Raw genomic sequence first — 27,536 nt, forward strand, 5'->3', positions numbered from 1 at the left:
GACACAGTGGGCAGTGGTGGTAAGGTTAAAATAGCCTTAATGAACCTCCTACAGTAGACAAACTTCGGATACTTGCCTAACATTTTTGGCAATATAAAATTGTAAATAAGTATATTAGGCATAACTAAATTCTTGAAATTGTTCACATTCCATCACATAATGATAGGCCAGGCTATCCACGCTGTCACCCATTTAGTGTTTGCCATTACCCAACAGTTTGCCATAACTCAAAGTGACACGCACATCACCTACTGCGTCACGCCAATGATTATGTCACTGTAGATAGTGAGGAAAATTAATGAGAAGCGAAACCTGCTAGGCTTCCAGCAGGGACCACGCCATAACTAATCAAAATATTCTCACCATGAAATTTTTAGCCTATTAATATTCAAAGCGTGGCGGACACCTGCGCCACCCATTGGCGCAGGTGTCAATGAGGCATACACAAATTCCTCAACATTTGCATTAACTTAAGGTAATTAAGGCAGAGAGAGCAGACACTGACAATGGAGCCCGCCATGAGCAACCCGCAGGGGGCCACGTACCCGCCATGGTCTCGCATGGGTACTGTCCTCTCCAGTTACCACTACGGACAGAAAATGACGTATTAAAACAATCGAACATAGCCTAACCAAACTTTTTGATCACGCATAAAAAAAAATAATGTTAGTGAGCTATTATTTATAGTACCTCTTTATTTGTCCGTTCAGGATTTTGACCTCAAAATGCTGTGTACTAAGCGGACGGGCTGCTAGCCCTTCCATGGAGTCACCTTAGTCTCACACGTACACAGATCTCCACTTCAGTGCTTATCAGTGTCTTGAGGACCCAAACCTTGCTCAGTGGACTCCCTCTTCTCCCAGATATTTTTAGTTCCTACAGGGTTTTTTTTCGGGGGGGAGGGGGGTTGGCTTAAGTTTCAAACTCCTTGTCGCATTTGTTCTTGAAACTGTGGGTTGCTTTCACAAGTTTTTCTTTCATTGCATTTCGCGAGTTAACCACTCAGAGGCTACTGGGTTGCCGGACTGAAGGCACAAGTACTTTCTTACAACTCTTGACTCATTTCCGTTATCAACTTTCCTCAAAGTTCATGTGTTTTCTTTTCTCTAATTAAAAAAACCTATCTCTCTCCACTGTATTTTCCACAGTATTTTGTGTATAGTGATCATATCCCATCGCTCTCTTCTCATCTTTACACTAATTGGGACGAATTCCCTTAAATTTGATCGGCGCAAGTTCAGAGACCAGTTGACAAGGAGCACGCACACACACACATTTGTGTAAGGAATCGTTCAAGACCTTGTATACCACTTATGTCAAACCAATTCTGGAGTATGCAGCTCCAGCTTGGAGTCCATACCTAGTTAAACACAAGACAAAGTTAGAAAATATTCAGAGGTGTCACCAGACTAGTCCCAGAACTGAGAGGTATGAGCTATAAGGAAAGGCTAAGGGAGCTAAACCTCACGTCCCTGGAAGACAGAAGAGTAGGGGGAGACATGATCACCACCACAGAGACATTAGAAAGAACTTGTTTAGTGCCAGAGTAGTTAACAAAAGGAATGCATTAGGCAATGATGTGGTGGAGGCTGACTCCATACACAGTTTCAAATGTAGATTTGATAGATTCCAGTAGGCTCAGGAATCTGTACACCAGTTGACTGACAGTTATGAGGCGGGACCAAAGAGCCAGAGCTCAAGAGCAAACAGCAAGCACAACTAGGTGAGTACACATTACAAAACTTCCCCAGAGATAGCAATGCTTGACTATTGCCATGTGTCGAAACAGTAATATTTCTGAAAAGTAACTTTAGATTCTGGGAAAATTCCTTTGTATCCACTGAGTGGAAATTCAGATCGACACCCCTAGGAATTTGTGTATATTAAACCTCTCTGGGAAACTTCAATGTAGCAATTTTATACGAAATTTTCGGTAAGATACATTTATATTTTTTTATGAATCGGTAACAAATTGTGGGTTTCCCAGCGAACACTATAGAAGCCTTTTTGTATTGCCTGCTTGCAGTGAATATCGCTTTAGATATAGGCTACATGAGCTGTACGTCACATCTGTAGTTGTGATATAACCTAGAATTATGTCACTTGTCACTTCGTTACTAAAGTTGGTAAGGCTCTTAGCTAGTAGGGAACTTGACCTTCCCCAGTGGCCTTGGGCTTGGCCCTGCTGCGCACGTCAGGAAGATTCTGTCGTGATTCACTTTAATCACACCCGCCTCGGAGCAACACAAGTATCCGTACTCTAGTATCGCATTTCTGCAGAAAAGAAGCAAATTAAAGTTCTTGGTAAGCTTCGTCTTTAAGCCTGTCCTCTTAAAAAGAACGTCGCTTTTGGCCGTTTGCTCGTATGGCCGAATATGGACGTAATTTGAAAATGGAAAAAAAATTAAAATAAATTTGGGATTTTTTTTTTCAACAACAGTAAGTTAAGGTTCCTCTGATAGGTTAGGTGGGCAGGAAATTCTCATAAAGTTTCAAAACGGTATGAAAAACGTTAATGAAAAGTTTCCTCTTCTAACCTTACCGAGTAAGCCGGACGACTCAAACAGAAAACGGAACAGTACGTCACTTTTGTGAGTCGATTTCATTTCAAATTACGTCCAAATTTGGCCATATCGCGCATACGAGCGAAAAGTGACGTTATTTTTAAGAGGACGGGTTGCATATACAGCAGTTAACCGGCTGGCGCCTGCGTCCCTCGACCAGTCATGTTCAGGCTAAGATGATCGCGCGGACAGCCTCTACCTTACATACACACAGAAATCACATTAACGTCATATACCAATAAACAAATCCACAGGAAACATGATGCGGATTCGAATCTATGCGCTGGGTGATCCCAGATCCCAATGATCCCATTACAACGGAAAGCGTCTGCAGCAGTTTAGCTTTGAGTTGCCATACTGAATTGTCCTGGACGTGAACATCCAAAATCGAAAGGTCCTGATACTATACAACCTTCATAACCATATTTTTTCCACCTGGGTGGAATAAAACGTTCACGACTAATATATCCCGCACTCAAATATCCAGGAACTGGATTAGTCAAACGTTTATACAACGACATACAAAACTGTACATGGTTTCTCAATATTTGGTGGCTTTGTTTACATTTATTAAACAATTTATGAGCTCCAAAAACACTGCGAGGCTTCGTTATTACAATAATAACATTTGATTGTGAGGTTGTGGTGCCCGTAAACTGTTTCGTGAATGTAAACAAAGCCGCCAAATATTGATAAAAGTTCAGTAGTTTCGCAAGTAGTTACATAGTAGTAGTAGTAGTAGTTACATAGTAGTAGTAGTAGTTACATAGTAGTAGTAGCTTGATGAATCCTGGCCCAGGACAGAAATGTCCCAAAGGTGAAACGTCCAGAACTGAAAATGTCTTCTGGGTTATTATTAACCCATGGAACGGCCTACCTGTCGAAGCCGTAACTGCCAAAACTGCGTTGGGTTTTAAAATATACATAGAAAAGATCATCAAGGCAAATGGGGGACATTCGACAAGCCGCCGGTTTCCTGTCCTCGTCGAGGCCACTAGGGTTCGTGGCCCTCAGGTAAATCAGGTAACTGCTGCCAACATTTCAGTGGCGCGATATCAACAATTACATCGGCCGTTACAGTCTAACATGGAGAACTACACAATTTATTGGGACACCTGTTATCTGGTAGTGCTTGTCGAGGCGCTGTAAGTAGTAACCTGTGGAGACAACATACCTTGCTGGCGCGGGTTGAGTACAACTAACCAGAGAACAAACATCTAAGCTATTTACACACATCACGTGGCCGGTACTTTTACACTCACACACCCGTATGTTTACTCACTCCTCTTCACATACCAACGCAATACACAAACACGAACTCTCTTAAAAAAAAATCTTTGAATGATAACAAGGAATCAAAACACCATTAAACATTCTCAATGCTTTCCAAGGTTACTTACTGCCCACACGTGTTGGTAGCCGTCCTGTGACTGGCTCAGAGGCTCTGGGGATGACCCGTCTCGTGTCCTCATTGGCTGAGGAGAAATACTGCCTTCAGCCTTCGAGCTGAGCCATTGGTGAAGGCGAGGGGTGTGCGCGGGAGCAGCCCGGCAACAGCTGGTCTGCAGAATTAATAGTGGACCAGTTTTTGCATCATGTTGTTGGCTTGTCTTCAATTTTATCCATCCAGGCAAATAAGCCATTGATTTTTTTGTTAATATACATCAAACATCGCATCTCAGAAGCGGACTAATGAGCGTCTTAAATAATGTCCCCTAGTGATGGCATCAGCAACATGAGGAAGGGATTAATGAGGTCCCCAATTATATCGTCAGCAGCATGGGGGACGGGGGATTACTGTTCTGTCATCCAGTAATAACGTCAGCATCATGGGGGACGGGGGATTACTGTTCTGTTATCCAGTGATAACGTCAGCAGCATGAGGGGGATTACTGTTCTGTCATCCAGTAATAACGTCAGCAGCATGGGGGGGGGAGGATTCTATGTACTAACTCTAACTATAAATCCAACATTATGTTTTGTAACTCATCTTCTCTCAATGTGCTTTTATCTGAATAAACATTTTCATTTTTAATTAATGTTTGTCCCCTCTTGCTATTCCCAGCAGCATACTCAGCATTCCCAGCCACCAACTTCAGGAGAGCATGAGTCAGCTTTGAGTGACGTCGGCACTAAAACCATAAGCTGATCAGTCAGCAATATACTGTGAGAGGTATATCATGCTTATCAGTGTATACTCGTCTAAAATATATTTCTAAGTGGGTCAGTATACAATTAGTATTGGTCTTGACTTGTTAAACCGACATTGGTGCCAGAGGTGAATGTGGTAGCATGAAGAACAAAAGGTAACAAGCTTATATCTTTCATAAGAGCATCGATCGTAGCTTTTACCTAATTTACCTGAGGCCCACTAACACACTGGTACCCACGACGAGGACAGGAAGCTTGTCAAAGGTCATGATTTTTGTTATGATGTCATGATTTTTTGTCATGATTTTTGTCATGATTTGTCATGATTTTTTCACGCTTGACTTTAAAATTCAGCAGTTTTGGCATATACGGCTTCTGTGAGAGAGTCGGTTCCATGGGTTCATAACCCTGGGGGTGAAAAAATTGTTTCTTGTTTTCAGTCCTACATTGTGGCTTGTTGGGCTTGAAACCATTGCTCCTTGTTTTACACCTGACCTTTTGAAAAAGTTTTTTCAGTTAATTCCAATTCCATAGACCATTGAGCTAGTAAGCAGGGGACGGATGGCAGGGGCGAGGTTGTAGAAAGCTTGAGTAGGGAACAGGATACAAGTTGGAGGAGGAAGATACAGCTCGGTGGTCCAACCACCGTAGATATGACTGGGTTAATATCCTCAGAATTGTTTAGTATTTTAAAAGTTTCGATGAGATTCGCGGTTTGCAGTGTTGTTAGCCCTGTGGCCCTCAACTGTTTCTGGTATGAAAGTTGACTTAGTTTAGAATAATTTTTGTTGGTCGAAGTTATACTTTTTCAAAGTAGGTATGTTTATCTGTAGATAAAGTCTCCATGCCTGGATACAATAATCAAAGTGTGGGCGCACCCGAGATTGATACAGTTGTATAACTACATTATTTTCTTTAAAGATAAAGATACGCTTGATTGTTCTCAGGGGTTGGTTAATTTATTTACTACAGTTGTGCTACTTTCAGTGAATGATGGATTCAGACTCTAGTCTTCATTCTGCTTCAAGTTAATGTTGATAATTTGGTAGTTGAGACGTGGATTCTTATGCCCCACATGAGAGGGCATTGCATTTTTCGATATTAAAAGGCATTTGCCAATTAATATAGATTTCTTTGCAAGGCCTCTATAATTTTCCCTTCCCACATTACCATAAATCTTAAGTGTCATCTGCAAATTTTACGTGGTTCGTAATATTGTCATCTGTGTCACTGATGTATTTGACGAAAAGTGTTGGTCTCAGAATGCACCCTTGCGGCACCCCGCCCACTGTTAACCCTCGGTCACGTTACTCCCCCCCCCCCTCCCCTCAGCTCTCCTTGAACACTACTTTCCTCTGATGACCAAACTTCAATTCAGAAGACGGAGAAGCGACGACGTTTCGGTCAATCCTGGACCATTATAAAATCGTGGTCCAAAACGGACCAGGAAACGATTATTATACTTGATAATGGTCCAGGACGACCGAAACGACGTCGCTTCTCCCTCTTCTGAATTGTGGTTTGGACATCATTTCTTTAGCCACGTTATCGTGCCTCATCGTCTACCTTCCTCTACCCCCATGCAATGCCTCGCATTCACACTCCCTCCTTCAGAGTCACTATCCCCGTGAGGGAGACACATTAACCCCTCCTCGTAGATTGTCATCCACCCAATCTCGATCCTGGAGTACATGTTCCACCAGCCGCTCCACCATGTGCGGCAACCCGTCCTAATTGAGCGTTGCATTTTGACGCACATTTTACCAAAGGCCATAAATTGTACTATAAAATGGCAGCGACTCGCGACATTTGACATACTGTGCTGGGTCGTGTAGTAGGTTAGGTTAGGTGGTTAGGGGTCTCATAGCCTGGTGGATAGCGCGCAGGACTCATAATTCTGTGGCGCGGGTTAGATTCCCGCACGAGGCAGAAACAAATGGGCAAAGTTTCTTTCACCCTGAATACCCCTGTTACCTAGCAGTAAATAGGTACCTGGGTGTTAGTCAGCTGTCACGGGCTGCTTCCTGGGGGTGGAGGACACTAAAGCCCCGAAATCATCTGAAGATAACCTCAAGAGGTGCACTTCAGTACGCCAGTTTCTTGACGTTGGGAAACCTTAGCAGGACGGGCTGGTGATCGCCACCTCAACGTAGCGATGCGACAAGGATGAAGTAGTGATAAACTCAATAGTATCTCAATCTGTCAAGTTAATTTTTAAGGAAACGCCCAGATTCTTATTCATTGCAAGATGCCTCTTGCTTAAGGTTGACCATGGCATGGTACCTCTATCTTGATAACATTGTATATCAGGCTAATCTACTGTGGGGATTGATGGTCAATATCTAGAAACGATAATCTAGTCAATTCATATTCTGATGCAGTTCAGGGAAGATTAAAAGTCAAAGTCTTCTGACATTTATTTTTATAAATGTTCCATTTTTAAAATCCTTAAGCTAAAGCTATTTTAAGCGATGATAAAAAGTACTGAACCCAAGCTTACTGAATAAAACTTTAGAATAATAGTGATAAAGTTTATGTGTATAAAAACTGAAGTAAAATTTGTTGGTTAACACTTTGTAGTTGTGAAATATGGGTCATTAAATATACTAAGAGACCCGCCAGTTCCGTTTACCCACGCCAGACATAGATGCAGGACAAGATACCCCAGTGGGCGAGCAGGTAATGGGGACGGAATAAGAAGTAGGGGCAGACAGCATTAAAGACATGTCTAAATCCATCTGACCATATGGTACCGCCATGCAGGTACTGAGCACGAGGTTTGGTACTATAATCATAAACAAGTAATTATAAAAAATCAAGCCCCAAGCCAGGTAGATACTATAGCAAATTCTAAGCAAGAACAAGTAGAAATTGTCAAGTGTACGTTTCCTCTGCAACAAAGTCTCTGCAGAATCTTACGTTAATCATTGATCACATAACACTACATTCCTCCTCCTCCTTATTGGAAGTTTTGTTCTTTTTCGATTCTGGTTTTCTGTTATTTCCGTCACCCATTAAATGATTGGCCAGAGCTCCCAGTGCAAGAATCCCAACTCCTGCCACACCCACCCCGACGGCCACCTTGCCCATGCTACTAAGTTGTTCATCATCATCCTCCTCCTCCTCCTTCATTCTGCTCATGTTAGTAACTCGAGGATAGTGAGTCGTGGCTGGAGTGGCCTGGAAACCATCCTGGTCTGAGTCATGTATTCTATTACTAATACTCTCTACAACGCGCATCTTTACGCGCGAATGATCACCAGGGTACTCCTCAAGAAGAGTAAAAATACTCATGCACAACTGAAGCAATTCTTCAAGATTTTCTCTTAATTCACCATTTGACATACCAGAGTAATCTGTACGATGAGAATCTGTGTTCCTAATGTTGACGAGCTCATTTAACTTGCGATAAAGCAAATCAGTCTGTTTCAGCCCACAAAGTTTCTTTTGAATTGCCCAATGTAAGCTTATATCATAACCATCAGAAGCAAAATTAATAATATAATTTGTTGGTGGGTTATAGGATTTGATAATAGATTGCTGGTGAGATGTAAAATGTGTTTCGAAGGAGTCCTTGGGGTAAAGTGACTGCCAGTAGTAGTCGGGTCTCAGGCGGCCGCCCTGGTACAGACTGCTGGTCACATGTTTCATCACACTCTGCCCTTCCTCCTGCACGGCGTCATGCCACTTAAAAAGTGCCAATTTTCTGGAAAGAAACAAATTTAGTTTAATTTTCACATTTATGTTAAATTTGCTAACTTATATTGCTTATAGAATGGTAATTTACGAAAATCATAGCAATCATAGTTATAGAGGGGGTGAAACTTTGTGGACAATCTTCCCTTTGGTTATGGAGGCCTTTGTGCACCACAAAGGCCTCCATAACCGAAGGGAAGAATGTCCACAAAGTTTCACCCCCCCCCACCCTATATACTAGCAATGACGTACACTAACCTATCAACACTACACTCTGCTGGTACTGATGAACCTGGTCATCTTGTATGAGACCAAAGGTTCCTTCAAACTGAGGAATGTCAAGCATTTATGTTCAGTTGTGTAGCACCAGTTTGATAGATCAAGTTATGTGCCCGAGTGACTTGGATAAAACAGTAAACATTTCGATTAAGTATATACTGTAGTTATTACCTTCCACAACCCCTGGGGATCTTTGTGGGTCTCCAGGTCTGACCTATCTTGAGGTTATCTTGAGATGATTTCGGGGCTTTTTAGTGTCCCCGCGGCCCGGTCCTAGACCAGGCCTCCACCCCCAGGAAGCAGCCCGTGACAGCTGACGGACACCCAGGTACCTATTTTACTGCTAGGTAACAGGGGCATAGAGTGAAAGAAACTCTGCCCACTGTTTCTTGCCGGCGCCCGGGATCGAACCCGGGACCACAGGATTACAGTCCAGCGTGCTGTCCGCTCGGCCGACCGGCTCCCTACCTGGTGTCTGCGACAAGAAACCAAAGTCACAGAGTCTGCATTAAATCAATCCACAGCAGCTAACTCACGTGTACCTATTTACTGTTGGGTGAACAGTGGAATCAGGTGCATTTTGTTTTTGCCTCGGCTGGAATCAAACCCGGGCCCTTTGTACTACGACTCCATTATTGCCCACTGCTGCAGAGTGCCAGCTGTGTTTCATAATCCAGCTGCCGGTCACTTTCTCAACTGTGCTGGAGGCAAATTGTTATGCTTTTTGCGCTACCGCTCACAGGATGGGTATGGGGTGCACAATAAACTAGCTGCCTCCGGGGGCAACAATAAAAAACAAAACAAAAAATCAATCCTGAACATACAGGCACTAAATATCATACTGCAGCACCAGGCCATCAGGGTGTGGAACACCATCGAAATGTTAGAGGATACCTTACCTTGAGGTGCTTCCGGGGCTTAGCGTCCCCGCGGCCCGGTCTTCGACCAGGCCTCCTAGTTGCCGGACTGATCAACCAGGCTGTTGGACGCGGCTGCTCGCAGCCTGACGTATGAGTCACAGCCTGGTTGATCAGGTATCCTTTGGAGGTGCTTATCCAGTTCTCTCTTGAACACTGTGAGGGGTCGGCCAGTTATGCCCCTTATGTGTAGTGGAAGCGTGTTGAACAGTCTCGGGCCTCTGATGTTGATAGAATTCTCTCTCAGAGTACTTGTTGCACCTCTGCTCTTAAAGGGGGTATTCTGCACATCCTGCCATGTCTTCTGGTCTCATGTGATGTTATTTCTGTGTGCAGGTTTGGGACCAGCCCCTCTAATATTTTCCACGTGTAAATTATTATGTATCTCTCCCGCCTGCGCTCAAGGGAGTACAGATTTAGGCTCTTTAGTCGGTCCCAATAGTTTAGGTGTTTTACTGAGTGGATTCTAGCAGTAAAGAATCTCTGCACGCTCTCCAGGTCAGCAATTTCTCCAGCTTTGAAAGGGGCTGTCATTGTGCAGCAGTACTCCACTCTAGAGAGCACAAGCATTTTGAAAAGTGTCATCATCGGTATAACATCTCTAGTGTGAAAAGTTCTTGTTATCCAACCTGTCATTTTTCTTGCAGTTGTGACGGCTACTTTATTGTGTTCTTTAAAGGTAAGGTCTTCCGACATGAGTACACCCAGATCCTTTACATTGCCTTTCCGTTCTATGTTATAATTTGCCTGATGACCCAATGTTAGAAAGATTGCTCCAAGATGAGACGCCCCGCTCCCACAGCTGGTGGCCCAAGAGCCGCGATTTACTAGATGCAAACCCCGCCCCACAGTACATAATTCCTAGATGATATACTGAGCCACTACCAGAATACTCACATTGTAAACTTTGTGATAAGCCTTTAATGCATTCACTAGAACACTATATTGTTGAATGTGAAGCCATAAAGGACTTTAGACCTGGCCTCTTGTACCACCAACTGTGTAACTATTTTATTGACTCAGGTGTTCTGGACGACATCCTAACAATTTATCCAAAATTTGCTTGTCCATTTTAAAGAATGAAGAACAATTTTTATTTATATTACTTCTAAGCTGCATCACTTATGAACCCATCCCTGCCCTTGTGTGGCAGTGCACAATAGAAAGTTGTTTTCACATATCCATACATTAAAAACATTGATTGTAACCATGATATATATGTGCTTCCACCTACAGTTTAGACCTATTGTCTTATATGAGACCCTCTGTCCTGCGTGACAGTGAATACCAGCATTATTCTCACTTTACTAAGACTTAATCGAAATCCTCAGATTCGGCAAAATTGTAATTAATTTTGTCAATAAAGATGTTAATAATAATAACTAGGAAGTGATGTGGTGGAGGCTGACTCCACACACAGTTTCAAATGTAGATATGATAGACTGCCTATCACATGCCTCTGATAACTAACCATCCTGTGTGATGAGGATTTTTTAGCATCATCTAATTAGTTTTTTGACACACTGTACTCCACTTCATATAGCCTAGGGTAGCTGCACTAATGCAGATGTACCTCATGTATTAATACAAAAAAAAAAGCCCAGTAGGCTCAGGAATTTATTGATTGACGGCTGAGTGGGAGCAAAAAGTCAAAGCTCAACCCCCGCAAGCACAACTAAGTGTGTACACATACCGGGCTCTCACAGCCAGCCTGCGAGTGGTGGTGAGACAGGTACAGTACCCGACGGACACATAGCGGGCTCAGGAGCAAACACACATATATTTCCAAACCTTTTTCTGCACTTCCATTAGGCGCTGTTTGCATATAAACTGAAACTGATGTCATTACGTCCCCATCCACACAAGGAACATGTACAATCTTAGAGTAACGGTGGGTAGAAATACATACCTGCTTGCACCAAACATAGCAGACGTCCTGATGGAAGTGGCTTCCTGATGGGAGTGGCAACTGGCCAACAGCGGGGGCGCCACATCAGCGCCACCACGATTTCATCTGAAAAATTCTGATCATCCAGCAATGAGTGAGCAAACTAACTTTAACATAAATGATGGAAAACTATAGCATAATTCTTAGTAACAGTCAAACGATTATAGAAAGATTAAAATAAGAACAAATAACTTTGAAAATAATTATACATCAAATAAGGAGGAAAACGAATAAGAGGGATACTATACTAAAATTACAAAATAGTTTTAATAATACATTTACATACATACAATAGTTTTAACACACATTCACGTGTGTGTGTATGAGTAATCTCACTCATTCTTAGGATTTAGGGTGGATATGCTTTATATCACTACCAGGAGAGTACATGGACTCACGAAACCTACTACAGCAAACTACTCTCCATTTAAGTCCCCTTGTTCTAATTTTTTTGTTAATTTGAACATTGCTTACTACCTACTTTGTCAATTATCATTAAACTCTTTTATTTTATCATGTCCTTTTTATTCAGTGCAGCTCTGACTTTCCTCGTAGCTCTGTCCCATCAGCTTAGGAACAAATCTCGTTGCATATATATATAATTTTTCTAGTTTTTATTTTTTTATTTCATCTATAAGAGTTCTACGTCAAAGCTGCATACTCATGATTGACTCTTATGTATGTTGTTGGGTCGGCAGCCTCCTCCCGTACAGTCAATAGTTTCCTCAATTGATTAAAGATACTCTTATATAATATTTACCAGCTTTCTTCGCGGTATAAAGAGATTTAGGCTTTTAAAACAAGGTAATAACATTTATTATTGCATATAAATGTTTGATTTTAATATTCTTAAATATATAGTTAACTAATTTATACATTCATGATTAAAAAGATAATTGGTCAAGAGTACTCTATATTATTCATACTCAAAATTTAAGCTGTCATCGGAAAAAATAAACAACTCATAATAACAATGAAAAATCTATCGTGTTAATAAGCCTGGTGTAAAGACCGTTCAGTTGCGCTAGGTACGAGCATCCGTCGCCGGTGTAAATGAAAACTTCCGTTATTTATATATATATATATATATATATATATATATATATATATATATATATATATATATATATATATATATATGTCGTACCTAGTAGCCAGAACTCACTTCTCAGCCTACTATGCAAGGCCCGATTTGCCTAATAAGCCTAGTTTTCATGAATTAATGTTTTTTCGACTACCTAACCTAACCTAACCTAACGTTTTCGGCTACCTAACCTAACCTAACCTATAAAAATAGGTTAGGTTAGGTTAGGTAGGGCTGGTTAGGTTCGGTCATATATATACGTTAATTTTAACTCCAATAAAAAAAAATTGACCTCATACATAATGAAATGGGTAGCTTTATCATTTCGTAAGAAAAAAATTAGAGAAAATATATTAATTCAGTAAAACTTGGCTTATTAGGCAAATCGGGCCTTGCATAGTAGGCTGAGAAGTGAGTTCTGGCTATTAGGTACGACATATATATATATATATATATTTTATATATATATATATATATATATATATATACACACACACACACACACACACATCAGTTACAGCACCCGCTCTTGGGCCAAGTAAGTCCACTACGGGCTCACCATAGCCCGTGCTACTTGCAACTTTTTGTTCCGAGTAGCTGAATCGCAAACAACAACACAGTCTATAGGTTCATGGTGACAACGCTTGCTATCAACTTGGTTCTCCATTGCGAGGCTTCGTGGTGGAACCGTGTATGAATACTATAGATACGCCTCTGTTTCTCCTCCCTCAGCTGCCATGACATCTGTTGATAAGGCGACAAGGTGGCGCCCGTAATTGATTACATTACGCTGCATTCTTCCTTGTTGCTTGATGTTCTGTTCCTGTTGGGCTCTTCCTTCTTGTCTTGACTTCCATTTGATAAATGATTGGCCAGAGCTCCCAGGGCGAGTATGCCAGCCCCGGCCACACCCACCCCGATGGCCACCTTGCTCAGTGAACTGAGCCCTTCCTCCTCCTCCTCCTCCTGTGTACCAACACTGGTCCTAATTGAGGCGGGTCGTGTTGCGGACATGGCCATCCCTCGATACAGCCGGTCATTTGTGCTACTCGGGGCCATCCCTCGGTACAGCCGGTCATTCGTGCTACTCGGGGCCATCCCTGGGTACAGCCGGTCATTCGTGCTGCTTGGGGCCATCCCTCGGTACAGCCGGTCATTTGTGCTACTCGGAGCCACCATTGGGTATAGCCGGTCATTTGTGCTACTCGGAGCCACCATTGGGTACAGCCGGTCATTCGTGCTGCTTGGGGCCATCCCTCGGTACAGCCGGTCATTTGTGCTACTCGGAGCCACCATTGGGTATAGCCGGTCATTTGTGCTACTCGGGGCCATCATTGGGTACAGCCGGTCATTCGTGCTGCTCGGAGTCATCCCTCGGTTCGTCTGTTCGTCTTTGTTCTCTAACTCCTTTAATATAGTTATAAAACTGTTTTTAACGTCATTCTTGACACTCGTAAGATTACCGTACGGTATACGTTCCTGCAGAATATTCAAGATATCAATGCATAGTTTCCACAGCTCATTTATTTTGTCGGTTGCATCACTAACTGACATGTCATCGTCTGTGTTGGGGTGAGTAACGTTGTTCCTCATTTTGGCAACCTTTTTCAACTTTTTGTAAAGTTCGTCTGACTTTTTTAGCCCGCAAAATTTCTTTAGAACTTTCCAATGCAAACTTACGTCAAATGTTTTGGCAGCATTCTTGATATCATAATCATTCGGTTGGTAATCAGATTTCAATTGTGTTTGCTGAATGGAATAGAAATACTTGGTGAAGGTCTGGTTGTTGTTGTTGTTGCCATAAAGGTCGTGCCAGTAGCGGTCAGGCCGGCGGGTGCCGCCTAGGTACAGTCTGATAGTCACTTCGTACATGACTTTCCGCCCTTCCGTTTGTACCAAGTCGGTTAGCGCCGATTTTCTGTGACGAAAAGAAAAATCAACATTTTAAAAACGTTGAGTTGTAAAATGGTTACATTCAGCATATATTAACCAGGTTATGGTACATCTCATATGTTAATGAGATTATTCGAGCCCAAGCCATGAACTAAGAACGCACGCTGGTGATAGCACCAGGAGCACCATCTGCTGGTGAGTACCAGAAATCATTAGGACTCTCGCTAGTTAGAAAGAGAATAAAACAACTAAATATAAATTATCTACAAAGGCTTAAAGTGACGGAAATAATAGAACTACAGTCTTACAAGTACTTAACAGTTTAACAACAGGTATACAAGTAAGGTAATAGAAATATGAGCCCAAGCTGCAACCCATCCTCCGAATTGATAGTGCGTTTTAATACTAGGTGTAATAAGTACAATTCTTGACTGTCATACATAGTACATAAATGCACTTATGGGGCTGTTACATTTACCTCCCCATTTTTGGAGGACGCGCTGCAATATAAAACACTAAACAACGAATTCAAATTGATTATGTTCAAATCTTTAAAATAAATAGATAAATGGTGGTTCAGAATCTGAACAGAAGCTATGTGATACAAGTTACATCATATAGGCAAACAACTGGAAAGCTTCAAACATTTGTAATTGTTGAATAAATATTAGGGAATATTTGAAAAAATATAATAACTATCTCACAGAAGCTGATAGGCTCAGTTTCCTTTGTTATTTTTTTTTCTTATGGATGCAATTACCTTGCTTCTTGTTATTGTTGCCGCCGTGGACGGGTAGTTTAGTGAGCACCCCATACTCATCCTGTGAGTAGTAACGCAAAAATGATCAGTGGGCATAAATGATCTTAATAAGACCAAGCACCTTCAAAGGATACCTGATCAACCAGGCTGTGACTCATACGTCAGGCTGCGAGCAGCCGCGTCCAACAGCCTGGTTGACCAGTCCAGCAACGAGGAGGCCTGGTCGACGACCGGGCCGCGGGGTCGCTGAGCCCCAAAATCACCTCAAGGTAAGGTAAGGTAACCCATTATATGTAATCTAAACCTTCCTGCCATCGCCTTCATGATGTGCCTGGTGTCCATAAAAAGGTAATTCAACTAAACCAAACTAACCTTTGATTCATCATGAGTAACGTTGTGTTCTATGCAGGAAGGCGACGGTGACCCTTGGCGGCGCTGGCTGCCTCTGCTCTACTCTACCTGGCTGGCTTCCCTTGATATGGGCTCGCCTCATGTGCACGTCTCTGTAGGCTGTTGCCATAACGCACATGTCCATAAGGTCCATGAGAGGTACTCTAGTAACGGCTACTACTGCCCTACTCGCTATAGCTATTTAGCAATCTTTACAGCCAATAAGCACCGATCCACAGCGCTATCACAGTTCGTGGAAGACCTCGTGGAAGACCTTGTGACATATCAGCGGTAGATTGTAGAGAACACATTGTTCTTGATTCACAGGTTGATAAAGCAATTTTGTTACGCTGATATAGTTACAGTATAATGATAATTAAAACAAACTTGTCATAGGTTTTGCTGATTTACTTCAATTTCATTTAATATGCAAAGGTCCGTAGGTGTTTCGTATTTAATATATAATTAAGTATACGGTTACCGAGAAGGTAACACTACGTCTTCGTTCACTGTTGTGTTATTTAGATAAATAAATTTTTGTGAAGAAAAGAAATATGACTGGCAAGTCAGCCGCCCGACCTTACCAATCCTAGAAATATCCAGTTCAGCTTACACAATGACTGGAAATGTGGCATTCACATCATAAGGTTATTTTAAGAAGAGTATTCAATGCCTTCTTTGTTATGCTCATTAACATAGTTCTGTATCTCTTTCCAGTTAATCACTTATCAAAATTCTACGCTGTTAAAAGTTATAGTTTTGATTATAAAATTTTCTATGGCCTATATTCTTGCAATGGTTGGTTCGCCTCCAGAGGATGTGTGGTATATAATAGGCATATTCATGAAGACTCTAGACTGTGCAACTATGAAAATAAGGCGCCAAGCCTGAAATAAAGTATTAATTATAACTGCTCAAGGCCAGATGCGTCCACAAAATAATAGACTATTTGGGCCGCACTCCAGCACCCATCATGAGGCAGCACGTATTTCCCAGATATTCCCCCTTTCCCCTAGAGTGCTTGGGGGGGGGGGGAGGGTGTGCGTCCCCTCCTGACGTGGGAGGAAGGTGCGTCCGCTCCTGACGTGGGAGGAAGGTGCGTCCGCTCCTGACGTGGGAGGAAGGTGCGTCCGCTCCTGATAATCAGCAGTTATCTAAAGTTTCCTGGTAGTGCTTCACAAATCGTGGGGGGGTGGATACCACAGTGAGTAACTTGCAAGGACTCAGCCTGCGCTGTATCACACCTGGCGCCTGGCTGGCCTGTGGTTGTGTGGCGAGACAGCTCAGTACTTATAGTAACTATTTTGTCGAAAATTCCAACATAGTGATTGGTCACGAGAAGATGAATTTTATATTATTAAATTAGGACAAAACAGGATTTTTTGTAACCGCAATAAAAATAAGACAATAAATATAAGACCTAACCATTCTAGGCCTAATATTTCAGGAGGATGGGTGCGAAGGCAGTAACGATCTTGTAACGACAAGATGGTGATTTCAGCATAAAAATTCTGGGTAGGGGACAAATGAAAGGCACCAGAGCTGAGGCGCAACCCAGTATGGTACTGGCAGCAAGACGACGAAGGGTCAAAGGAGAGACAGAGGAGTAGGCTGTGTAGCCAAAATCCAGGTCAGACAGCCCGAGAGCGGAGTGCACATATAAGAGTGCGAGTCAATGAACTCTTCAGATTGCAGTAGCAGGAGCCACCCACATCTTCACAGACGGATCGGTTGACACAGAATATGAGAGTGCTGGCGCTGCTCTTTGCACGGCCAGCGTACAGGCATACTGGAGACTGGGAGGACTAGTATCATCAACCCAAACTGAGTTGTTTGCCATACAACAGGCATTCGCATATGTGATTGCACAAAACATTCAAAATGCAATCATACACACAGACTCAAAAGCTGCACTTCAAATACTAGGACAAAAACAGTGGAAAGATAACGTGGAAATAATTACCACCATTTTGTATCTTGGAGCAGTCGCTTAAGGCAAAGGACTCAACATAACCTTAAACTGGATCCCATCCCATGTTGAAATCCCATTAAATGAGAAAGCTGATGAAATTGCTAAATTGGCAACTCGTCATCCAGTGATACATAAACAATTCAACCCAGCCTAGAGAACATAAAAAACATCATCACCAAAAAACTCTCACACCTCAACAAAGCCGACCTACACCAGAGAATAGCTGAAGGTTCGCCCTCTGCAACATGGTATCTTCAGGCAACCAAATTAGAAAGGTTAAATATCCCAAAAGGAATCCACAGGGAAATAGCAGTTAGGTTATATAAACTACGTCTAGGTTACAGATGCAACTGGGAGATTGGTGAACCCCGACAGAGAATGCATCTTCTGCCAAACTATCACAGAGCAACCCGTTCTTGCACTTGCTTATAGTCAATATTGGCTTATTTAATAGTGCATATGTGACATACTAATTTATAGTGAATATATTAGTTTACCTTGAAAAGCTTCATAGAAAACACCGACCTCACCTAACCTTCTTAGTATGTTAAGATAAGCATCTTATTGCTTCTTAATTACAATTATTACTTAACCTATACCGTTGATAGGTTAAGTAATAATTGTAAATAAGAAGCAATAAGATGCTTATCTTAACATACTTAGAAGGTTAGGTGAGGTCGGTGTTTTCTATGAAGCTTTTCAATGTAAACTAAAATATTCACAATCAATTAATATGTCACATATGCACTTATTAAATAAGCCAATATTGACCATAAGCAAGTGTGAGAACGGGTTGGAAAAGCCATTACTTCACTATCTTCTGGAATGTGAAACAACCAACGACCTTAGAAGAGCTTTAAGAGTTCCTGAATCTTGCAGTGGCCACCCTGAAGCCATCAACACAGCCACTCTCCTGGTCAACAAAGGTGTCCAGCAGTTGGACACCCTCATAAAGACTGTGAAGCAGTATCCTCCCCCGCGATAACAGCTTGACGATTAAATGCAACCTCAGAATACTGAAAAAAAAAAATTGTACCTCTTACGGGCTATTCATGCCCGTGCCATCTCTTGGGTGGCTTAATCTTTATCAATCAATCAATCAATCAACTCTTCAGGAAGTATGGGACAAGACTGGACGTAGTGTAAGGGGCATTAGAGCGTTCGACTCTGAGGTAAGAGATGAGATGACCAAGACAAACGAGGGTCAAAGATCAACACCAAGAGGAACACTTGTGGCCACAGATCGAAGAGCGGAAGAAAGGGAGCTGATGGCGGTGTCATCACAGGGGTTATATGGAATCACAGGCGATTCCATATAACCCCTGTGGGTGAAAAACATCTCCTGTTTTTAGTCCAACATTGTGGCTTGTTGAGCTTGACACTGTTGATTCTTGTTTGTGTTCTATCTGACCTTTTGAAGAAGCTGTCTGGATCAATATTCTCCAAATTATTCAGTGATTTAAAGGTTTCGATGAGATCCGTCCTGTCATGCCTGGTTTGTAGTGTTGTTAGCCTTGTGGCCCTCAACCGTTCCTGGCATGAGAGTTGACTTTGTCCTGGAATGATTTGTATCTTCCGGTGTTGAATTTCTCCAGTGAAGCTGTCTTTGTGAAAATGAGGTTTCCATGCTTGGATACAATACTCATAGTGAGGACTCGCCAGATTTATACAGTTTAATAACTAAGTTTCTTTTCCATAAAATCGAAGGTAGGCTTGATTATTCCCAGGGTTTGGTTAGGTTAGGTATTGTAGCATAGCAGTAATGGTGCTTTGTTGTGGGTGTAGGTGAACATTGCATTACTGCTGCTATACGACACTCTTATTCTTACAATGTGCTTACTGAAGTTACTGCAAACCTTGCAACAAACCTCTCCCTTCCTATCTTTGTAAATAACCAAAATATCTGTATTCTAGGGTAAAGAAACTGCAAATATCTGGAAATCTTCCATATATTTTATTACTTTTTCTACACAAATAATTGAACAAATGGGAAAATATTGCTATGGTGATATAAAATCTTGCTAGAGAAATAATGATCACTTCCAAGGAGTCTCTTTGAATATATAGCTATACCTAATCTCTATTTACTTTGCTTAATTTTTAATAAAAACAGAAAAGGAATGACTTTAAAATTCTGGCATAAACAGACATGCCACAAAGCTGAAATGGTACCTTTCACAGCTGCCAGAACTTTGGTGTGTGATAAATACACTCATCTAGCAGCTTAAATCTTTTAACAAAACTGTTGAGAATGAGTCTTAGTAGTATAACTGTATATAGATTGAACTTTGTTTTATTTATAATTAGTTACATCAGAGGTCAAGCTGCCAGCCAAGGAATGTTTAATAAGTAAGGGAGACTATATGGGAATAGTTTGCTGCACAAGATAACTGCAAAATGGAACACTAGACATTACTGTATTCTGTTCTTAGATTGACAACAGACAAGCGGTACAAGCATTATGTAACCATACATGTAGAGACATATATTTTAGTCCCCGTGAATAAGGTCATGGAAGTAAAAGTTAAAGTGAGAGTTGCTGTACGAAGCTTACAACGAAAAAGAAATAGTAATTAGTTACAGTTGATTGACAGTTGAGAGGCGGGCCGAAAGAGCAGAGCTCAACCCAACCCAAGCACAACTAGGTGAATACTGTATATGAAAAAATTAAGAACTGAGAAAAAGAGCTTCAAAGTAAGACAAAAATTTAATGGTCTTTAATTGTGTAATTAGCAGCAAATGTTTCATTGCAAATATATTTTACAAAAATTAAGTGATCTACAATGTAATGGGGGGGGGGATCATAAAAATACAACTACAATGTATTTGTATGCCAAAATTACTGCATAAAATAGGATCTATTACTGTAGCATACTTGAGTATTACATTATAGATTTTAATCTTAGATAATATAAATTGCACCAATTCTGAATAAGAATAAATCACATTTAAAAAATTAGTAATGGCTAACTTCACCAGGGAGCAAATATTGCTGGCTTTAAAGTGAAGAAATTTATTAGACTCTTTGGATGCAACCTCTTTTAGTAATATGTTTTGAGAATCAGGTACTGTACTGTACTATAAATGCTTATTTAACCCCTTGACTGCTGGCTGTTACATTTGACTATTCAGAAAACTACATAATCCTCCTTTACTGTGACATTCAACGTTAATTGACCTTCATAGAAAAATACATTTGCATATCGCACTGCAACATTTGCCAATGTTACAGAAACTTCAAAATGCTTCCTCGCACCGCAGCACCAAACTGTAGGCTGATGACAATGTTGAATCCAAATGTAAAGATTATACTATATTTTAACATGCCATTCTTGTTTATTGTTTTTATATCTAAATACCGTACAGTTTTGAAATTCTAATGGTAGATAAAGAACATTGTTTTCATGAGAAGTGTAATGAAGATTAAAATAATTTATTTCAGATAAATAATATTTTTTTTATCTAAAATGCACTTAATTTAATGTAGTTTAAAGACATTTATTATTAACTATTTTGGCTTAGTACCGAGTCTGTTGGAGCATTTATTCTTTCACTTAATTTGTTTTTATAAAAACTTTTATTTTAGAAGCTTTAAATACATTATGGATTCACAAATCTTCTCGCAGAAACAGTGCACTAAATGTAATTACACAGTCAAAGGATTAAAATGTACATAAATATTATTTTCTATCATGAGGTTATGGAGTAAAAAAATGTTAAATGTTAGATGTGCATAACCTTAACTACCAACACGTGCTTTATTTGTTAAAATCAAAACAATCTCAGAATCAATCATACTGTTGATAAGCACTGTGTACAGGGAAACATAATATGGTTTCATATACACTGTAATTCACACTACTGTACAATACGGTACATCAAAATATTATCACATTCCAGACCTTGAAGACATAATACAAGATTACCGAAGACTACCTTAGTCCTCACACTTCTCCAGCCACTATATGAGAATTTTCCAATTCAATTTATTACAATTTGTTAATATGCACCTTGATATACTGCAGTATTTCTAAATAGCTGTGCCATTTAGGGGCTAAGTTGCATTGACATAATTGGGATTTTACAGTGTACAATTCTGAAGACAAAACATATTAAATTTTATAAGCTTTTCATGGTATTTTTGTAGCATGTAACTGTGCGATTCTATCATTGAGCACAGAAGTAGTATAACATTTAACATAGAGCAGTTCAGGTGCTTTGATGCTTGTAAGGGAAAGATGGTTTAATATTTAAAACATTTAAACACTGTCAATAATAAAAAGTAAATGAAAAGCTGTGTACCAAATGAATTTATTAATACTGCCCTGAAATTAATAAAAATGGAATGCTTGAAACCTCTATATTATATACATCCTATGTTATTTGGAAATTGTTCATAATATGTGATAGACAGTTTTAAAATAATTATCAAATTCAGTTAAAGGCATGAAATGAAATAATTCTCTTTAGTTTTACTATTCAGACTTTTCTTAAAAAATATAATTATGTGCTGAAATCGACTGTTAACATCAGTACATAAATATCTATATCACCTTAATAATAATAATAGAGAGGCCATAAAGATCATAGCTGGCATACGTTAAGAGTAATTCACTCATCACAGCTGGCGTCTTACAATCTTAACCCTACACTGCTCCAATTGCTATTTGTAATTTCCATGTGCGATTATTCTCCATTTGATTTGTTAACTATTTTGAAACAAGCGCACCTTTATGTAGTACCTTTAAGTGGCTGTACAGTTTGAGGGTTAAAGAAAATTGTCATATCATACCACATAACCTGCTATATCTAATTAATATATTGGGTCTCTTTGTTTACATTCCAGTCTTAATCAAAGAAATTCAAGCACGACAGTTGCCATTTGTTGAAAAGTTACTCTGGTGTTAAACAAACAGTCCAGTATATTTTCCTTATGACTATAAAGCACCTATTATGTGACTATTTTGGTAATAAACTTTGTTTATTTGTATACTGTATTTTTTTTATTAAAGTATCATATTTTGTATTACTGTATACTGTTTGGTAATTAAAAAGTTTAAAAAAATTAAAAATATTTATCAACATATTTTTGACTGCCACATACTGTTTGAACATCATTTTGTCTTTCTAAAATTATACCATATAACCAAGTTTGAGATACACTGGTGTTGATATTTCATGACCAGACCCACCTCAGTCAGCCAGATACATTATCACAACCAGTCACACCCAGTCAGCCAGATACATTAACTTTCAAGGTTTAAATTGCAAATTCTTTCCTAATTTTATTTAATTAAATTTTGCTATGATAGTTTAAATTATTTCCAACCTATATTTCACAATATAAATTTTCTGTGCACTATCATTGACAGTTATAATTTTAGTTAAAAAAAACTTTGTTATAGTAAATGTTCATAGAACACAGCTGCACAATAATTTTAACCTAGTTGCAATGCATCTGAAAAATACATGTACAAAGAGATCTTCATTTAATCCTTTCACGTTCAAAGTTTTTAGAATCATTAAATAAGATTTTGTGTGCCAGAAAACTAAAATGTATTGCCTCACCTTTTAAAGAAAGCAAAATATCCACTGGATATAAATCACAGACTATCACCATCTCTTCTGCTACACTTACTATAATACAGCAAGATATAGTACTGCATATTAATAAATCACATCTCTGTTGAACAATGGTATTTCAAATTTTGCTTTTTCAACATGAATAGAGATTTTATCTTAAAGTTCAGAACCTTTGAAATTACCGCATGAAGGAAAATCTGGTGGGGCCTGAGGAATTTCATGATCTTCTCCAACTTTAAAGACCAAGTTCATTCCCGCAACAGAGTGAAATATTAGGTGACAGTGCAGCAACCAGTATCCTGCAGGAGGAAAAAATTATTTGTAAAAATAGTATTGCAAACCAATTATAGGTATAGGTTAAGTAATAATTGTAATTACGAAGCAATAAGATGCTTTTCTTAACATACTAAGAAGGTTAGGTAAGGTAGGTGTTTTCTATGAAGCTTTTCAAAGTAAACTAAAATATTCACAATAAATTAGTATGTCACATATGCACGTATTTAATAAGTCAATATTGACTATAAGAAAGTGCGGGAACGGGTTGTACCATGACTAGTGTGGTAATATAGTAATGACTAAAATTAAAAGCATAAAATATAGTGTGCATTGTATGTATAGTTTCATGAGCTAAAGCATGATGCTGATAACAAAGTTAAGGCATTTTCTACTCACATCCCTATCACTTGATGCATTCTACACACTGCTATTGCCAACTAGTTACAATATAATATTTAATTGTACTCACCACCCAAAATATTTTCTCAACACTAATTATTAGCTCTGAAATTACTTTTTTAACGCAAAACTTGACAAGTTTCGATCATGTGATGAGGTAATTAGTACTGCCTCATATAATGAGCAAAGGCTGGGGTAATAAGCACACAATAGAAAATGAAAAAGGATATAAATTGAATAAGTTTAGATTTGGGAATGACCTGGATAAATACTGGCTGAAACAGGGTGGTTGATCGATGAAACAAATTACTGAGCAACATAATAAACATGGAACCACTCAATTGTTTCAAGTATAGGTAAGCCATATATATGGATGAATTTGGGTGGGTATAAATAAGAGCTGCCTCATATGGGCCAACAGGCCTTCTGCAATTTCCTTAATTCTTCTCTTTATGTAATGAGCACAGACTCGGGTAATACGCATGGGCTGGTGTAATGAACATAGGGATGTCATTGTTGTATTTGCATTGTGTGTAATATTTGTGTCTATGGTGCTTGTATGCACATTTTACAATCAGATAAAGTAAACAAATATTGAATATTACCTGGATTAGTTGCATGAAATCTTACAATTGTGTAGCCTCCATCAGCCATGGTGACTGTGTCCTTGTAAACTGGATGGTCAAAGTTTCTTACCAACTGACCTTTCTGGTCCATTTCCATCACCTGCCAAGTGCACACACAAGAGAAAAGTCATGAAGACAAAAATCATATTAGAATCATGTTCTGCATTATATATATTGTGTTTGTCTTTCTGGTATGAACATTTCATTCATTTCTGTTTTGAGAAGTAAAATATATACACTGTTGTAGAAAACTGTATATCTCTTACTCATCACTGTATACCCCTTACCCATCACTGTAGATCCCTTATATATTACTATATATCCATTATGCTAACAGTAAACCTCTTACGATCACTATAACCTTTACCCATTACTGTTTGACCCTTACACATCATTGTAAGATCCCTTACTCATCATTGTAAACCCCTAATCATACCTGTAAACCCCTTATCCATCACTGTAAACCCCTGTATAGTATTGTATTTTGTTCTTATGTGTACTTGCTGGCATTTTATGTTTATTAATCTACTTGCATATAAAACCAGTGTTGAATGTAATGAAACCCCATTTTCTGGATGAGTCCTGGAGGTTCCTCTGAGCTATCCAGGCTGATTGGGATAGTCCTAACTTTCTGGCATCAGTCAATGTGGGTGGAGTTCTAGACCTACCAGGGACCACGGCCAGAACCTGGCACCCCTCAGAGAGGCATGAGGAGCAATAGCCTGTAGAAATGCTCATGTGATTGTGGAGCATCCCAGGGGTTCAGACGGGACAAGTCCAGAATAAACCGCAGGTCCGCACAGTCCCACTTCGGAACTGGAAATAGGCGGGAAACCCACCTGAGGGACCACGCCCAAGCGCTCCCACTCCAAGACAACCTGACAGAGCGCAGGAGGTCTGCCCTGCCAGCCTGAACCCCCTGAAGGGGGATAAGCCACCCAACGCCACTGAAGGCTGCGAGAAACGACCCGAAAAGCCCACGAATTGTGGGACCAAGATTGAGCGAACAGAGCAAGCCTCCCCCCCATCGCCCCGTCAATAGGACAAGCCGCAAAAGGGCCGATGCCCCATATGAGAACCCAACCCGTTCTCGCAAATTTAATAAGTCAATATTGACTTATTAAATATGTGCATAGGTGACATACTTAACATAATAGTTTCCCTTGAAAAGCTTCATAGAAAACACCGACCTTACCTAACCTACTTAGTATGTTAAGATAAGCATCTTATTGCTTCGTAATTACAATTATTACCTAACCTATACCTATAATAGGTTAAGTAACAATTGTAATTACGAAGCTATAAGATGCTTATTTTAACATACTAAGTAGGTTAGGTAAGGTCGGTGTTTTCTATGAAGCTTTTCAAGGGAAACTATTATGTTTAGTATGTCACCTATGCACGCAAATAATAAGTCAATATTGACTTATTAAATTTGCGAGAACGGGTTGGAGAACCCAACCTGTGCACAGAGCGAGTACTGCACCGACCAAGCGCAGCCAGGACCAAAGGCGGCACTGGCTCCAAAACTGGCACCTGTGGCCCACCTCGACGAGTGGAACCGCGGGCCCTGGCACAACCCCTCTGGAAGAAACCCACCCAAGACCCCCCCCCCCCGGCAGCTGGAGGAAGCCGCTTGCATATATTGTTCGACCTCAGAAGCGGTAAATAATAAAGGACAAAGACAATCTAGGAGCAAGGGCCCAAGCGGATTCTAAGGAGTAGGCGAGCACCACCTGTCGACACGCGAGTTGCGCAGCGAAAAACTGCAACAGCGCATTCCGCAGAATCGGTGCAAACAGCTTCAAAAGCATGACGCACGAGCAGCCGAAGCCAAGGCGCTAGACCCAGGAACAGCCCCAAGCACCTCTACATCCTCCATAAGCCAAATGGAAGACAGCTCAAGGAGAGAAAAGAAACGCAGGTCCAAAGCCAACGAGCCCCGAGTGTGCAAGTCCTCAGCCACAAGCGCAGCCGACAGGGAGGGAACCTACACATGAACTAAATCGCGCCAACATCCCGCTGAAGAGCCGGAGTGAAAAGGAACTCGTTAAGGTGTGCAAAATCGCCCCCCCTGGTAAACCTGGACTACAGTCAAAGCCTCACGCCATTCAAGCGTGTGGGTATGACAGAAGTTGTCCCAAGCATCCAGCAAAAACATAGAGCAGTTCCCAAGCCAGGATGACTCTAGAACCTCATAACGAACACAGTATGGAGACAAAGACCCAAACCTGAAGGAAGATGGATCCATTATAGAGGCATGCACCGGGTCACGCATGAGGTAAGCTGCAAATGGCTGCCTGCACCTCGGCTGGAGAGATGCGGGAAACCGAAAATATCCGAAAGGACAGAACCGAAGGACCCGCACGAACACGGAACCGAACCCAGGGAGGAGCCGAACCTAAATCCAACTCGAACGCAGAGGGGGAAAGGAAAACCCCATCCTTGTAACAGCAAGCCCTGCTCGGAGGGTTGAAAAACTCAGGCAGGATCCAACAGGGCCCAAGGCCCCCATGTCAGCTCCTCCCCAATCCCGGGAACCTCCACGTCAAGCCCTAGGAGTAAGTCATCCACTAAAGCTCCGGCCTCACAAGAAAAAGCTTGGGCGGCCAGGATAGTAGGAAGAGGATGGGCCCACTGGTCAGACCCTGTAGCTACAGCTGGAGGAATGAACTCGAATGCCTCCGCAGCCACTGGAAGGGGCAACTCCAGAAACTGCCAGCGTCTCAGAAACCTCTAAACTCTGCCCCGATTCCAAAGCCCTCAGATGCTTAGGAACTAGAAGCAGGAAGGGGGGGGGGGCAAATAAACCACAACAGGGGAAGAACGAGGGGGTGCAGACTGAACCAAGGCCGAAGAGACTAAAACCCCCAAGTCCGGGTCCCTATAAACAAAACGGGGCAGCCTTGGGGCATCCGGGGAAGCAACCAACTTAGCGCGCTGCAACAACCTAAACCTATCCTGCAATGCGCAAGCCGCCTGCACCTGAATAATGTCG

General features: G+C 40.8%; 2 protein-coding genes across 4 annotated transcripts in view; both read right to left on the reverse strand.

Moving 5' to 3' along the window:
- Positions 1-7,119: 7,119 nt before the first annotated feature.
- LOC123774074 (uncharacterized) lies at positions 7,120-15,824 on the reverse strand. 2 transcript variants are annotated; one of them, XM_045768214.2, is made up of 4 exons: positions 15,665-15,823; positions 14,320-14,557; positions 11,517-11,631; positions 7,120-8,421 (listed from the first exon to the last, which is right to left on the reverse strand). In XM_045768214.2, exons 1-4 carry the CDS (start codon positions 15,676-15,678, stop codon positions 8,366-8,368), a joined length of 423 nt encoding a protein of 140 aa, XP_045624170.2. In that variant the 5' UTR covers positions 15,679-15,823; the 3' UTR covers positions 7,120-8,365. The 2 variants fall into 2 exon arrangements, with proteins under 2 accessions (XP_045624170.2, XP_045624169.2); XM_045768213.2 differs by lacking the exons at positions 7,120-8,421; positions 11,517-11,631 and having other exon boundaries at positions 11,804-14,557; positions 15,665-15,824.
- A 3,763-nt stretch (positions 15,825-19,587) lies between these two features.
- LOC123774072 (uncharacterized) overlaps positions 19,588-27,536 on the reverse strand; it is a 48,516-nt gene continuing 40,567 nt past the window's right edge. For both annotated transcript variants that reach the window (XM_045768211.2, XM_045768210.2), the window contains exons 14-15: positions 24,518-24,638; positions 19,588-23,536 (exon numbers count right to left, since the gene is read on the reverse strand). In XM_045768211.2, the coding sequence (XP_045624167.2) occupies positions 23,394-23,536; positions 24,518-24,638 (264 nt within the window). In that variant the 3' untranslated portion in view covers positions 19,588-23,393. The remainder of the gene's footprint in view (positions 23,537-24,517; positions 24,639-27,536) is intronic.

This window comes from Procambarus clarkii, chromosome 91, assembly GCF_040958095.1.
Source record: "Procambarus clarkii isolate CNS0578487 chromosome 91, FALCON_Pclarkii_2.0, whole genome shotgun sequence".
Taxonomy (NCBI): domain Eukaryota; kingdom Metazoa; phylum Arthropoda; class Malacostraca; order Decapoda; family Cambaridae; genus Procambarus; species Procambarus clarkii.